The sequence below is a fragment of the Euleptes europaea genome, chromosome 4, assembly GCF_029931775.1.
Source record: "Euleptes europaea isolate rEulEur1 chromosome 4, rEulEur1.hap1, whole genome shotgun sequence".
Taxonomy (NCBI): domain Eukaryota; kingdom Metazoa; phylum Chordata; class Lepidosauria; order Squamata; family Sphaerodactylidae; genus Euleptes; species Euleptes europaea.
In genome coordinates, this window is record NC_079315.1 from 21,108,160 (window position 1) to 21,123,580 (window position 15,421).

The 15,421-nt window shown below is 43.9% G+C and overlaps 1 protein-coding gene across 1 annotated transcript in view; it reads left to right on the forward strand.

Annotated features, from left to right (window-relative positions):
• Positions 1-15,421, forward strand: part of DNAH6 (dynein axonemal heavy chain 6) — a 258,559-nt gene that overhangs the window by 182,473 nt on the left and 60,665 nt on the right. The window contains exons 55-59 of the mRNA XM_056849234.1: positions 848-983; positions 2,784-2,938; positions 4,723-4,913; positions 7,521-7,681; positions 8,963-9,051. Coding sequence (XP_056705212.1) covers positions 848-983; positions 2,784-2,938; positions 4,723-4,913; positions 7,521-7,681; positions 8,963-9,051 — 732 coding nt within the window. The remainder of the gene's footprint in view (positions 1-847; positions 984-2,783; positions 2,939-4,722; positions 4,914-7,520; positions 7,682-8,962; positions 9,052-15,421) is intronic.

A 15,421-nucleotide genomic window follows, 5' to 3' on the forward strand; every position in this document is an offset into this window, starting at 1 on the left:
GGCAAGGCTAACTACTTGTGCCCCCGCATTGCTAACCAATTTTCAAAAACAGTTGTCTTGTAGAAAAATAAAAGCACAAGACATTATAATAAAATCATATTCCATAGGACTGTTGTGGCACTTACCTTAAAATTTAAAAAAATATAAATTGTCAGTTGCATTTTTTTTTCAAGAAACTAATCTGTTTAAAACTGTGCCCCTCGGGCCAGTTCTGCGCCCCTCTGAGGTCTGTGCCCTAGGCGACCGCCTAGTTCGCCTAATGGTAGTATCGGCCCTGAGGGGATTATAAAATTACAAGTGAAAACGCACAAGGGCTTCTGGGAGGCCTCTCATTTCCCCATCTCCCACTATTTCCTCTTTCCCTTTCCTTAAAGCCCCCATAGCCTCTCCCCTTTTCCTGCTTCCTTCTGTCCTTCTGGGGTTGCCAGCCTCCAGGTGGGGCTGGAAATATCCTAGAACCACTACAGATCTCCTACTTCTGTTTTTGCTGCCTTCTTAAGTTTTCTCTTGTTCTATTAGTTGTTTTACTACCTCTATTTTGTTTTTAAAAGGTGTTACTGGCCTTAAGTTTTTGTTACCGGCCTTGAAGGCTTTTTGGCAGAAATGGTGTAACAGGGAAAAAAGTTAAATGATGATTTTAGTGGAACGTGCTTACAAATGGCATGCTTTGGATTTTAGCCTTTGTGGCCCACATTAATGAGGAACTTTCCCGAGACAGGCAATAAACTAATTGTATCTTTATTTTGAGGTTTTTTTCCATTGAAATATTTAAACTAATTAATTAATTGGACGTTCTCTGTACAACCTTTCCTACCTCACTTGACAGAGTCGGTCTTCTTTCTCCTAGGAACGGCCTGCCAAACCTGAAATTCCGTGGCTTGAAGAAAATGCCTGGTTCATGTGCTGTGACTTAGAAGAAACACTTCCCTGTTTTGAGGGAATTCAAAAGGACATATTGTCCAAGCACATTTTCATTAAATTAGGTAACATGATAAATCTGAAAAAATATTGTAAAGGACTTTTCCTGCTAAGCTTCAGCATGTAGGACAGTTTTATGCTTATTGTTCTGATATCTTTCCTACGTTGACTCTTCTCAGGTCTTTAATTTCCTGTTTCCCCCCCCCTGTAACTTGAATTTTGCATTTTATCTTTTTTTTTTTATGATTGCTCCTGGTTTAACAAGCTGTTAGTGCCACATAGTTGTTTTTTTCCGCACAAGATGCCGACTTCTGTGAATCACACTGAAAAGGACACATTAAAATCTTCCTCCTGGCTTGCAGTGCAATAGGCATTTTCTAAACTGATTTCTGTGCAAAGGAAATCAAATTCAAAATATGGCAAATTAACGTTTTAATGCAAATAAGGATCTCCCACCCAATCCTGGCTGTCCAGTTGCTTCAATGACAGACGCTTTCAGAATAAAATAAAATCTGCCTTTTGCACATAGCCTTGTTTTTGCTTTGCCATCAAGTCACATGTGACTTCATGGCAACCCTGGGGGAGGGGGGCTTTCAAAACAAGAGACATTCAGAGGTGGTTTGCCATTGCCTGCCTCCGTGTCATGGCCCTGGTATTCCTTGTAGTCTCTAATCCAAATACATTCCAGGGTCGACTCCACTTAGCTTCTGAGATCTGATGAGATCAGGCTAACCTGGGCTGTCCAAGTCAGAGCACATAGCCTTGTACTGTTGTAGTTTACAAATCAGGAGCCAACCTTGAGAATGCCCACTTTGTCCACATCTCTCCCGTGATTTTTTTCACACCTTGCCCTTTTAGCAATAGTCCCAAAGTAGCTTATAGGAAAAAGAAATTGATAAAAAAATATACAATATCCATAAAACATAATTTCTCCCCTCCCTTTGCTTTAACAATGGTTTACAGAGCTACACCTTTCAGAGGCCATTAAAGTCAATGGGTTTAGAAGGGTGCCACTCTGCCTAGGGTTGCACTGATAATGTCACATTGGTGACAACAGTCACCATAGTTACCGATAATCAAGATTCCTGCCTTAACCAGTATTTGAAAACTGAAGCGGACATGCGGACATGATTAAGTTGTGTGCGCTCTTGCTTGGGGTTGATCCCCACTGAAATCAGTGAAGCTTACTTTTAAGGAAACATGAATAGAACTGGGGTATCATTCGAATAAAAGAAGGACTGCACATTTCCATGGTTGACACCACGTTTGCAGGGCTTTCTCTTTTCAGACCCGCCATTACCTCTCCACCAGATCCAAGACACAATTAAACGTTATCAGTAAATCTCACTTCCATTGAAAATATGGTTACAGCTTCTTCCAGCACATTCTGTTTCAGCCCATCAGGGTTCATGGCAATCTTCTTGGTATGCCTTAAAAAGGTAAAGGTCCCCTGTGCAAGCACCGTGGTCATTCCTGACCCATGGGGTGACGTCACATCCCAACTTTTACTAGGCAGACTTTGTTTATGGGGTGGTTTGCCAGTGCCTTCCCCAGTCATCTTCCCTTTACCCACAGCAAACTGGGTACTCATTTTACCAACCTCGAAAGGATAGAAAGCGAGTCGGGATTGAACTCAGGTCGTGAGCAGAGTTTGGACTGCAGTACTGCAGCTTACCACTCTGCGCCACGGTGCTCCTCTTGGTATGCCTTACCTGCTCAGAAAATTGAAAATTGCTGAGAACTGAACCCCCTAGTACTTTCTGGGGTATTACATGTCTGGCAGAACTGCAACTATGCTGGCACTACCTGAATAATTATTTTCTTCTGGTAAGGTATTTAACAAAAGGAATTATCATGTTCTGTAGGGCAGCTTGACATTCATATCAACCCAGAAGACTGGGAAGGCTATGAGTCTGTTGCGGAAGGACCAAAATCCAGAGACCCAGCAAGCATTCCTTGGGACACTAGGCTGACTGTATTTCAAAAATTAATTGTGGTGAAATGCTTTATGGAAGAAAAGGTAAGCTTTCTATTGATAACTTGTTCTGAACTAGATGGAATGTCTGAATGGGTCTCCTACACATTGTTTAATTGTAAATGGCAGCCTTATGTGCACACTCATGTATAAGTTAGAATAAGAGGAAGATATTTGGATCAGGACAGTGGCTAGAAGGGGTCAGTCCTTTTAGGCCATGCTCGTTTTCCAATAGCTTTCTTAGACCTGCTGTTTTACCTGCAAATGGAAACACCTAGGCCCCCATAGGCCTTGGAATTCTTCCCCCCTCCCTTATTCTTAAGAGAGCCTGCGTGGTGGAGTGGTTAAGAGTGGTGGACTCTAATCTGGAGAACTAGGTTTGATTCCCCACTCCTCCACATGAAGCCTGGTGGGTGACCTTGGGCCAGTCACAGTTCTGTCCAAACCCTCTCAGCCCACATGGAGGCAGGCAATGGCAAACCACCTCCAAATGTTTCTTGCTTTGAAAACCCTATGGGGTCGCCATAAGTCAGCTGTGACTTGACGGCACACACACACATCCTTGTTCTTAAATTTGCAGCAAGGGAATCTGGCAAGCGCAAGGGACATTTATAATACTAATATGGGCCTCAGATGCCTTTTTTCACTGACCTTCATACTGCTTCTCATTGGTTGCTTAGTTTCATCATTTATTTATTTGTGGCATGTCTATCCCATCTTTAGAGGACAATGTCAGTCTGCATCAGCTAATGCCCTTTCTGAATTAGCAACCTTCTGGGAAGGGGCTGTGGCTCAGTGGTAGAGCATCTGTTTGGCATTCAGAAGGTCCCAGGTTCAATCCACAGCACCTCCAGGTAAAGGGACTAGGCAGGTCTGTGACGTGAAAGACGCATGCCTGAGACCCTGGAGAGCCGCTGCCGGTCTGAGTAGACAATACTGACTTTGATGGACCAAGGTCTGATTCAGTTTAAGGCAGTTTCATGTGTTCATGCATTCACATGAACTGTCAAAACATGCCAGTACTTGCCGCACATTCCATTAAGTTGCCAAAAAACCTAGCTCCAGTTTTGTAGAACATTAGCCCTCAAATGCGCCGGAATTTCACCCATTGGGTTGGATCCAAAGACTCTTTTCTGTTGTGAGGTCTTCCTCTGAAGGTTACAGGATCTCACGCAGCAGAAGGGAATCCTCGGGTCTAGCCCACTGTTAATAAAGAGCAGCCAAGATGTAGCAGTGTTAAGTAGAGTGCACACACACACCCCTGAATTTGAATGTAGTATTGTGCCCATGTGGTAGTGGGAAAGCATAATAATGGAAGGTGTGCAAACTTATTTCAGAGTAACTGTGACTGAATTCATTATGAATTACTTCTAAGGAAGGAGTCGCTGTAAAATTGGACTGCGTTTCACTGAAGCCCTGCTATATCAAGAGATTGAAGCTTGGATCAATCCAGCTTTTTCACTTCCCCAATTCCCTCATTACAGACTCTATTCCATGTGGCTTTTGTTTATGCATGTCCCATAGTCTGCAGCATAGCATTGTGGTAGTCAAGAGAGACCCCCCCTCTCCCTTTCACAACGGCAGAAAAGCTGGTTAGATCCAACCCTATATCATAAAAATGTTTATTTTCCCCCTCTCATTTCCTTTGGAGAACTGGAAATTCTTGCTTGCAGTTCTCAGTGTTTCTTTATAGTTTCTATTGTAGTACAAATTTACATTACAGTAATTTTCAGTACAGTAAAATTATATCACTGTTCATACAAGATAAAATTCTGTTTCTCTTTCTCAACCTTCTTTGTATGCCTAAATTGGCCATTTAATATTTATAGGTTGTTTCTGCACTTACTGAATTTGTAATAGAAAATCTTGGGAAACAGTTCATAGAGAATCCTCCAGTTGATCTGGCAACCCTTTACCAAGACATGTCTCCTTCAACACCGCTAGTGTTCATCCTCAGTACAGGCTCTGACCCCATGGGCGCTTTCCAGAGGTTTGCCAAAGAGAGAGGATATTCAGAAAGGTATAAAACACATCTTTTTTGTTGTATGTATATCTTGACTTTGATTTTTTGTATGACCCACAACACTTTCGGGTAAAAGCAGAAATGTATGTTCATTAGTCTGAGTTTTGTTCCATATTCTTTTCTAAGAGATACAAAATGTTGTAAAATATGTAGTGGCTTTGTTTTAAGCGTAGAAAGGTTTTGAAAGAATGCATGTGATTGAAGGTTGCTTTGATGCTATAAAATGTGGTGTAACATGAGGACTTAAAAATGAAGTCACAAAGTTAACCCATAGAGAGTTTGCTGCCGTTTCAGTCTTAATTTCACATCTTTAATAATGCAATAAATAAGGCAGGTAAGAGTCTTGTGGAGAAAGAACAAGCTACTGCGCTACTAAAACCTACCATATTACATATTAATGATGCTCAGAAATGTTTGTTTACTCAGCATGAAATCAGCACTTTTGGTGGGCTGGAAATATCTCAGGAAAAAAATCTCTTACTCACTTTTTTAACACATTATTCACTGGCCTTTATAGTAACTCCTTTGGTTTCATTTTTCTCCCTAAAACTTTGTCATCTTCTTGCACGCTTTACAATCCCAGGTAATTTGGGGGTCCCATAGTGAGCATGATGGGATAACACTGTCAGGTAGTGAATCAAATTTGGCCTTGTGATGACATCATCACCAGAGACAAACCAGACCCAATTATTCAGTGCCCCCAGTGGTTGGAGAGCATTGGGCATAGCCTCTTTTCCAGGGCAAGGGGGCATGGGCCTCTTTGCCAAGGCAACTGGACTGATGCTCCTTTTTTGACATGTCACACAATGTAACATGGCAAAATGAGTAGCGCTGTTTATTTAGTACATCTGTAGCATGGTTTTCAGCCAAACCAGCTGCAATATTGAAACAATATTTGGCAACCTTCGGCATCCCCCCCCCGCAAACTCCACTATATTTTTCCAACCTGAAAGTCCCTTCCTTCCGAAGAGCTTTTATGCTCGCCCGTCTAAATGCTGCACCCTCAGCAGTATTAAATGGAAGATATGGAAATTTACCATACTCTGACAGACTTTGCTCGTGCAGTTCAAAGAAAATTGACACATTATCTCACAAGATGATGGAATCCCCCCTCTTTAAACACCACCGAGATAAATGGATCACCCCGATATTGGCGAGAATTCCTGCCCTCATAACAAGAGACAAAATAGTCCCCTTTTTTGCTTATGGATAGAGATCCAAATATAACACTGGCTGTGGCCAAATATCTCTCCATCATATTTTCCTCCAAGAAAGAACTGCTCAGGACCTATGGGTCAAAAGAGCAAAGAAAGGAAAGGAATATTCAGCAACGTTTAAACAAAGTCACTGGACGATGAAAAAGTCACATCTTTAGCCTGCGGGATTTTCCACTGTAAAACTTCCAAGGTCTACAGCTGCTAACAGTGTGTAAAAATGTCTTACTAGTCTTTTACAAAAATGGCAGGTAACCAAAAGTAAGTGTCAGTCCAGTCCTAAGCAGAGCTGCACCCTTCTAAGTCCATTGAAATCAGCGGCCTTAGAAGGATGCAACTCTGCTTAGGATGGCACTGTTATAGTGCTATCCTGAGTGGGGGGGAATGGTTAGGGAGCATCCAGGGACAGCGCAGCTGCACTGCCTCCCGAGTGGCTTGCTGCCAAGCACAGCAAGCTGAAAAGGCCATTTTGTAGAAAACCCTGTGAAACCGCTCAATAGGATTTCACAGGGCTGCAGATTAAAATTACTAAATATCCAACAGTGTTGATGACCTGTAATAAATGCTAACGACCAATATAAAACCAGACGCGTTTCTGCCTGTTCGACCTTCCTCGGGGGTCATATATACATTCATACATATTTTCACAAGCGCATCCAAAAATACATAAAAGGTATGTTGAAAAGTAACCCCCTTATATGCTATGTGGCCCCATTGTCAATTGTAGAGAAAGATGTTATTTTCACCATTTGAAATTGGCACACACACAAAGGTTCTTGCAGTATATTTTCAATGTCCCGTGGATGTGTAAATCATCAAAAAGTGATACAACATATTGGCAGTAATCTTGCAGGCTCAGGTTGGCGTCTGCAAAAGGGGGCATTCCTGGGTCGAAAGGGCTGAGGGAGCTGCCTAAAGTCAGCTTCACCCCCAGGAGCACTCCAGGAACGCCCCCTTCAGTGCTGACGCGAGCCCTTGCACCAGGGAAACGCTGCTGGCGAGGTTGCGCTGGTGCCCGAGTCTCGCACTGCTGCCCGGAGCCAGCGTAAGTGCCAATTCAGCCGGTGCAACTGGCACTAATGCCGGCATGGGGGTCACACCACCTTTTATCCCCTTTCAACACATACACCCTTTATGGATTGCTCTGCCAGAGTGGGAAACGTCACTAAGCTGTTTTTTTTTTTAAAAAAAAGGTATAGCCTCAACTGCACATCAGAGAATAATCTGTTTTTCAGCCATCCAGAGCAGAATTTTGCTTTTGACTTCATTGAATGTGCTCACATGAAGTTAAACTCTTTGGTGTAGAAGCCAAAATATAGATGGAATGGATTCAATTTGTTGAAGTGATGTTTTAAATATGTATACTATAAATACTGATGCTGTCTTCCAGAGTGGAGTCAATTTCCTTAGGACAAGGGCAAGGGCCTATTGCAGAAAAAATGATCAAGGATGCGCTGAAATCAGGAAACTGGGTGTTCCTCCAGAACTGTCACCTGGCTGTTTCATGGATGTTAGCGATGGAAGAGCTTATAAAAACTTTTACAGAACCAAGTATGTGTTTCTCCCCCCCCCCCCTTTCAGGCTCACTATCTTTTAAAGATGGTAGATTGTATTAAAAAAGCAGGGGAGATTTTTCAGAAGTTAAGAAATTGCTCATCACACACCGTTCAGTCGTTGCAAGTGAGATGGGGGCCTGAGGCTACCTAAGTGAGAATGTAGGGCCCAGCTACACATTACACAGCCACAGGTTTTACCTGTGGCTGCTTAATGCCATTTTACAGATGGATCTGACTATTTTTAAAAATGCTGGGAGTACCAAGTGATCTTGTTCTCCCTTCCCCTTTTCAAGGGCCAAAACAGCCCCTCCATAGCTGTTTCAGTACTTGATAAGGCACAAGGGGGAAGGAGATTACCTGGTGTCCCGCCACAGTCCCTATCAGAATTAGACATTCATGGCATTTTTTAAATCAGGTGGTTGCTGGCCGGATCTGGCCCCTTGAGAGCTCTTATCCGGACCATGAGGCAACCCCCACCCCCACTCTCGATCTGGACTGGCGAGGCATGTCCTAGCCTGACCAAGTGACATTTATGTCATACCCAGCCCTGGTAACATTGAGTTTGACAACCCTGTTTTAAATGGTCAAAGTTCTCTGTAAATTGGTGTCAGTGGTCATGCGGGTTCAACCACTGTAACGTGTACTTTGGCCCATAGCATAGGTCAGATCTAAACCACAGATTTTTACACATGGAACATGGTGTCTGATCTGCTAGACTTTTGATTTCACAGTGTCCTCCTGGTTTGAAATGTGGTTTCTTGTCAACCAGACAGCTGTGTGCAGCAAAGTTCATTGCCATTCGTAGTCTCCAATTTCATCGGTGTCTTACTATTATGCCACTTTTCAAACTACACATAAAGTTGTGTGTTGTCATTCATGCTGTCTCGTTCAACAATATTTAGCACAGGTTAACATAATAAATAATCTTCCATCACATTTTGGTTTTCTTCCAAATCCATCTCCTTTGGTTTCATTTATTTTACGTTTTAAATCCTTCCCCATTTATCACCTGCAAATTTTAAAATATGGCACTATTTATGACTCCTCCTTGGAATCATTAACAGAGAAGTTTAGTAGTGTGAGCAATTGTGAGGCTCCAGGGCCCAGTCCAGTAAAATCTGATTCAGGCAGAACCCACTGAAATTAATTGGAAAGAGTGGGAACATTGAGCAATAGGTTTCACCCCTAACATTGCTCTGGCCTTAGAGTTTCCCTTCATTCTGAAACTTAATTTACCTCACAACTTTGTTCGACTCTGCAATTCTCTGTATTTCAGACGTGTCTATCCATGAAAGCTTTCGACTCTATTTAAGCTCCATGCCAAGTAATACCTTCCCTGTCACAGTGCTCCAGAACTCTGTCAAGGTAATTTGTTTTTGAAAGTACAAGTTAAATGGGTAATTTTATTGTTGGCACCAAAATATATGGTTGTGCTTACTGAGGGCAAAAAAAAAAAACAACCCACTATATCAAACTATGAATAGTGGCTATAGATTTGGATCCGTGCCTTAGGGCAAAGTGTTTTCCCTTCCCGTTGCATCATTGGCATGATTTCGTACCCACGAACTTCTGTTTGCCCCAGGTTGGGGGGAGAATAGAGATGCCTATGTTAGTGCCTATCTATTCCCCCCACCTTGAGGCAAACAGCAGCATTGGGAAGGGGGAATTGTAACCTTTCCCCTTGCAGTCCTATTACAGCTGAATTCTGAGCTCCCAGAGGCCTCGGGACACCCTGGTTGCAACCAACAATGTCATCATGAGTTCAAAGTGATTAAGGAGCCTCTCTGGATTCTCCTTTTCCCACCCCACCCTCACGCATCTGCCTTGTTGGTAAGGAGAAATGGAGTGTGATGTGAGGCGGGTGAGAAGAGGAAAAATAAGTGCAAAACACCTCCCTCCATTTGCTTGCTTGCTTGCTTTCCCTGTAGTGCATTTTGGGAATCTGAGTGCCCAGAATTCCTAATAATTAATGTCAGGAGTAGTGGGAATTACAGTTCCTAGAACACACTCGTGGAGAGTTTTTTTTTTTTTAAAGGAAAAGGGAGAGACATGCTGCAAACATTTTCCTTCCTCATGTCATCACTCCATTATCCCTCATCAGCATTGTAGGTGAGGTGGGGTGGAGCAGGAGAAGGGGAATTCTTCTTTTGGCTCGGGTTGACTGTCCAAGTCCGAGCAGCAGTTGTAAGGCTTGCCTTGCTTGGGACGGTGGGCTTTCCAAAATGCTGGAGCTCCCACCTCAAGCCAAAAGGGTATAAGTTTTGTCTCTGGCTTTGAAGTGAGAGGTTCTGCTTGGCCCCGGTTTTGAGCTAGAGACTGAAAACGGAGAGGTGGCATCATCCGGGTGTTTGGGGAAGGAGTTCCAAGCAGCAAAGGAGCATCACAAGAAAGCAAGAGATTTTGGGATGGTGAGGTATGGTAGAGTTGAAGGAGCAAAGGGCCTGGGTAGGAAAATGTGGAGATATTTGGAAGGTGGAGAATGAAGGAGGGCAAGGTCATGAAGACACTTCTTAGATTTGCCCTTCCCTTTCTTGGCCTTGACCCTTTTTCTTCAGCTTTGCTACTTGGCACTTTATCTCAGATAACACTAAAATTCTTCTTCGCCCACGATGTTTTTGCGTATAGTTAGTATATAGTGTATAGTTAGTGGGACAGAACGTGAAGAGAGCATTTTCAAACTAAAGATATGTTCTAGCCTGTAGGTTTTATATCCCCATTACAGACAACAGGAAAGTAAAAATGTTTGTAGTGGGGCATTTTTCACGGTAGATTTTGCTTCTGTTTTGCCACGGACTAAAAAAAAAACACGATTTAAATGTTTTTTTCATGGCCGCAATTTATCCCCGTCAATTATCTGTACTTTTGGTTTTTCATGGGAACAAAGTACGCTGTATTTGACAACGGTTTGGTCTGTCCCTTTTGCAGGAGGCCTCCCCTTCCAACAGGCTCATTGTTTATGCCCGCCCCCAGCTCCGCCCCAACTCCGCCGAGCAGATTACCTCGTGCGGTTCACCAGCCCCAGTGCAAAAAACAAGCACCAGTCCCTCTGGTCTCCTCCATTTTTCTTCCACCCTCGCTCTGTTCTGCTTTTGGAACAGTCAGATTCCAAATTGGGGGTGGGCGACAAGGCAGCGCTTTCCTCAAAGCTTCCCTCTATTTTCTATAGTTGTGGAACCCATTGCCCTTTAATGATAACAGGATTGGGGGGGCAGGGAATCCATGTGCCCAGAGAAGTGTTTAGCTGAAAGTGGGAATGGCGGGGTGGGGGGAGAGGAAAGAAGGCCCTGGATTGCGCGCTGGCCATGATCTGGCCACATTGCATTGTGAGAGACAGGAGGGCTCCTAGCTTGCGCACCAGCCCCGATCCAGCCAGTGTGCATGGCAGGGGGGGAGAGGAAAGAAGGCCCCTGGATTGCGCGCTGGCCATGATCCGGCCACATTGCATCGTGAGAGACAGGAGGGCTCCTAGCTTGCGCACCAGCCCCGATCCAGCCAGTGTGCATGGCGGGGGGGGGGGGAGAGGAAAGAAGGCCCCTGGGTTGCGCGCTGGCCATGATCCGGCCACAGTGCATCGAGAGAGAGGAGGGAGATAAGAGCAGGCTGGCCGCCCCTCTTCAGAAGAGTGATGGGAGGGAGTTTTGCCTTGGGTTTTCCGCTTTCAGGATGCAAATTTTTCCCATCCGATTTCTCAAAAATCCCCCCTCCCCTCTGGGGCAGAGGGGCCAACAGCCCCTTCCCTTGAACATCCCCCCCCCACGGGTCCAGCTGCCCTAGACTGAGCTGCCACCACCACCACCCCCAGCGCGCGAGGAGCACATGGCGTGACCCCGCCGGTCTCCCCCTGGAGCCATCCGTCCAACGTCCCCCTGGGCTTGGAGGTGTGGGCCCAGCTCCAAGGCCCATCACGGGTGAGGGGCGGGGAAGGCATGCGGGGACGGAGGGAGAGAAGTGCCAGGATTCTAGGCAGGCAGGCAGGCAGGCAGCCAAAGGGGCAGTATTCTTGTCCGAGCGCAAAACTCCCCCAGCCAATCACCGTTCTTGGGGGAGGAGAAAGGAGACGTCCCGGGAAGCGAAGCAAACATTTTTTCATGGGCATCCGCGCAACAAAACATACGTCCACAGGAAAGATCGTCTCAAAAGTGATTTGGATTGCCTCTCTTTTAACCCTGCTTATTTTGCTCGGGGGGGGGGGACACGGATCTGCAGTGAATAACCAAAATTTGACTCCGACGCAAATCAGCGTCGAAACAGCAGCAAATCTCCCTGAAGAATACCCCAGTGTGTGAAAACACCCTCAGGATTTGTCATCTCTTTCTGAATTTGGTGACTCTTTTCTTATCATTTGACTGTCTAGCAAGATACCTGGCATTAGGTTCCTTTTTTCTAACTCTTCATCAAGCTCAGTTGTTCTCCAGCCTCTGGTACTGCTCTTCTGCTTTGGGACCAAGACTCTGTGCCTTGCTTCACAATTTCTCAAAGACTCTTGGCTTGTGGAAATTTCTGTTGTAGCACTGATGAAGTTCAGAATGAAAAGTATGTATAAAACACAGTGTAGCATCCAGTTTGTAATGAAATAATATTCCATGCAACAGGAACATCACACCATACCAAACACATACACCCAATTGTATATACACGAAGTTGGAGAGGGGCTGTAGCTTGGTGGTAGAACATCTGCTTTGCATGCAGTAGGTCCCAGGTTCAATCCCCATCAAGGATCAGGTAGTAGGTGGTGTGAAAGAACTTTACTGGAAACCCTGGAAAGCTGCTGCCAGTCTGAGTAGACAGTACAGACCTTGAGGGACCAATGGTCTGATTCAGTATAAGGCAGCTTTATGTGGGTTGCTATTTCAATCTGTTCCTTCATCAAGTATTGTTTACAAGATCATTATGAAGTGTCCACGCTTCCAGATCACTGTAAACATGCAGAAGTGCTTTAAAAATAGAATTAATGAACTTTTTTTTGTCATTTTACAAATGATTACACCTAATGTTGCATTGAGGGATCTAATATTCAATCTACCTTAAATTAAAACAAGGACAGACAGCTGGAATGCCTAAAGCTTACAGAGCAACTAATTGGCCCTTGGGAGTCTGTGGGGGAGTGCAGTGTTTTCAGTCGATGCAGTGTTTGAAATTCACAATGTATCAAAGGCTCTGCAAAAGACAAATGTCCCATTATGGAAAATATTTATCAAAATTAGAACCTTCTCTCCAAGCCTATCTGCCTTAGTTATTGCCTTTTCTGAGACTGACTCTGCTGTATATAAATACTCATTTGCATACAGGTTTATAACCTGGTGCATGCACCTACAAACAAAACAACAATTAGCCGAAATTTAAACTTTTAAGACTTGGTGTAGATAGTGGGGGGAAAGAAGAAAGATGAAAGAGAGACCACTCTTGAATTATAAATGCCTGGAAAACCAGAGCTTCTCAGTAACACTGCTGGCCATCCATTACCCCCCCTTTTTTTTTTTTCTCTAATGGTTGTAAAGACATGTTTTTATTATGTATGTCTTTAATCTATTAGCCACCTTGGTGGCCCTGATGGAGACAGAGAGGCAAGGTATAAATTTTGTAAGTGAAAAAATAATCTGTCCTGCAGATGGTGCAACTATAGGGTTGATGTGTGTGTGGGGGTAAGTGCCGTCAAGTTGCTTCTGACTCATGGCAACCCTATGAATTAATGTCCTCCAAAATGTCCTGTCGTTAACAGCTTTGCTCAGGTCTTGCAGACTGAGGCTTCTGTTATAGAGTCAATCCATCTCTTGTTGGGTCTTCCACCTTTCCTGCTGCCTTCAACTTTTCCTAGCATTATTGTCTTTTTCCAGTGACTCTTGTCTTCTCATAATGTTGATGCTGGCTACCATGAAAACCCTCTCTGCCAAACTCATCTGGATCCATGGGTTTCTTTCTTTCTTTCTTTCTTTCTTTCTTTCTTTCTTTCTTTCTTTCTTTCTTTCTTTCTTTCTTTCTTTCTTTCTTTCTTTCTTTCTTTCTTTCTTTCTTTCTTTCTTTCTTTCTTTCTTTCTTTCTTTCTTTCTTTCCCATTAAGTCACAGTTGACTTATGGCGACCCCATAAGCTTTTCAAGGCAAGAGACGTTCAGAGGTGGGTTGCTGTTGCCTATCTCTGCATCACACCCCTGGTATGTTTCTACACATGCACATTTTATTCAGCTATATTTTTGACCATGACGGACATGTGCATGAGGGGCTATGGGGCCCCTCTGCACAGCCTGCAGCCTATGGAGAAGAAGAAGTGTTGGTTTTTATATGCTGACTTTCTCTACCACTTAAGGAAGAATCTAACTGGCTTACTATCACCTTCCCTTCCCCTCCCCACAACAGACACTCTGTGAGGAAGGTGAGGCTGAGAGAGCTGTGACTAGCCCAAGGTCACCCAACTGGCTTCATGTGTAGGAGTGGGGAAACCAACCCGGTTCACCAGATTAGAGTCTTCCGCTCCTAACCACTGCTCTTAACCACTACACCACTCTGGCTTTCTACCAGATTAGCCTTCACCGTTCATGTGGAGGAGTGGGGGAATCAAACCCAGTTCTCCAGATCAGAGTCCACCATTCCAAACCACCACTCTTAACCACTATACCACGCTGGCACTACACCACACTGACTTCTGTACTAAGAGGTCATTGAGTATGTGCAGAAAGCTGATTTGTGCTATAGAATGAACATGAAGTTTCCATGTTGCTGCATAGCTAAATTTTAAATGCACGTGCAAGAGCATTCAGAACCTGTGTGTGCAGCAGCCTAACCTGCATGGAGTGGATATACTTCCTTCCTTTTTTGCAGCATCAGAAACTTTTTTTTCCCATGGGTGTCCAGACTGTTCAACGGAATCCGCTGTTGGGGGCTTGCTGAGCAAGACCTCCGTCTTTTTTTTAACGTGTGTGTGTGTGTGTGTGCAGAATGGGGCAGGAGGAAGGTCGCACATCTCTGTGCAGTCACAGTTTGCATGCTGAGCACATTTGCATTGTCATTTATGTTAAAAGAAAGAACATTTCTTTCTCCCCTGCCAACCACTTTTTAAAAATATTCTCTGAGTTCTGCCTGATTCTAAACATTCTGCTCCTGCCTAATCAGCAAATAATTTTATCCAGTTGTATTTGTTTACTTTTCATCCAGCAAAAGCAAAAGACAATTGGGAGCTGGTTTATTGTGTGCCACAGACTTTCTTTGCCATAGAAGAGCAAGTTCTTGGTTCTCTTCCAGGTCCTTTTCATTGCATTGGACAAAATAAAAGCTCCAAGGGTAATACCTGATTTTATGTTTCAGAAATATGAGTCTTGGCACAGAATTTGGTCATAAGTGAACAGTTTTTATTAAAGCAGTAGAACAATAGGGACAACTGAAAGACATTTTCCTTTGGAGGCAGCCCTGGGATTGGATACAGTGGAAAATTTCTCCTAACAGATAGGGGAGACAATTTTTTCCAATTCTGCCCTCCTGCTGCAGACTTCTGACTCCCCCTTCATGTTGTTTCTGGGGGTCCCACGGAGGCATTTTGGGCTGGAATGGGAAGGAGAAACAAGGAGTCCGACCTAATGGACAGATAACCCTTCAATCAGCAGGAGATTTCTATGGGATCCAGGCCTCTGTATTAATAATTTTTATAATCATTCTGAATTTGTAAGTGAAACGTATGCATCTCTGCGACAGTGATTATGATTATTTACTTTTTCTTCTGTTGCCTTACTCATATAATAATTCTTA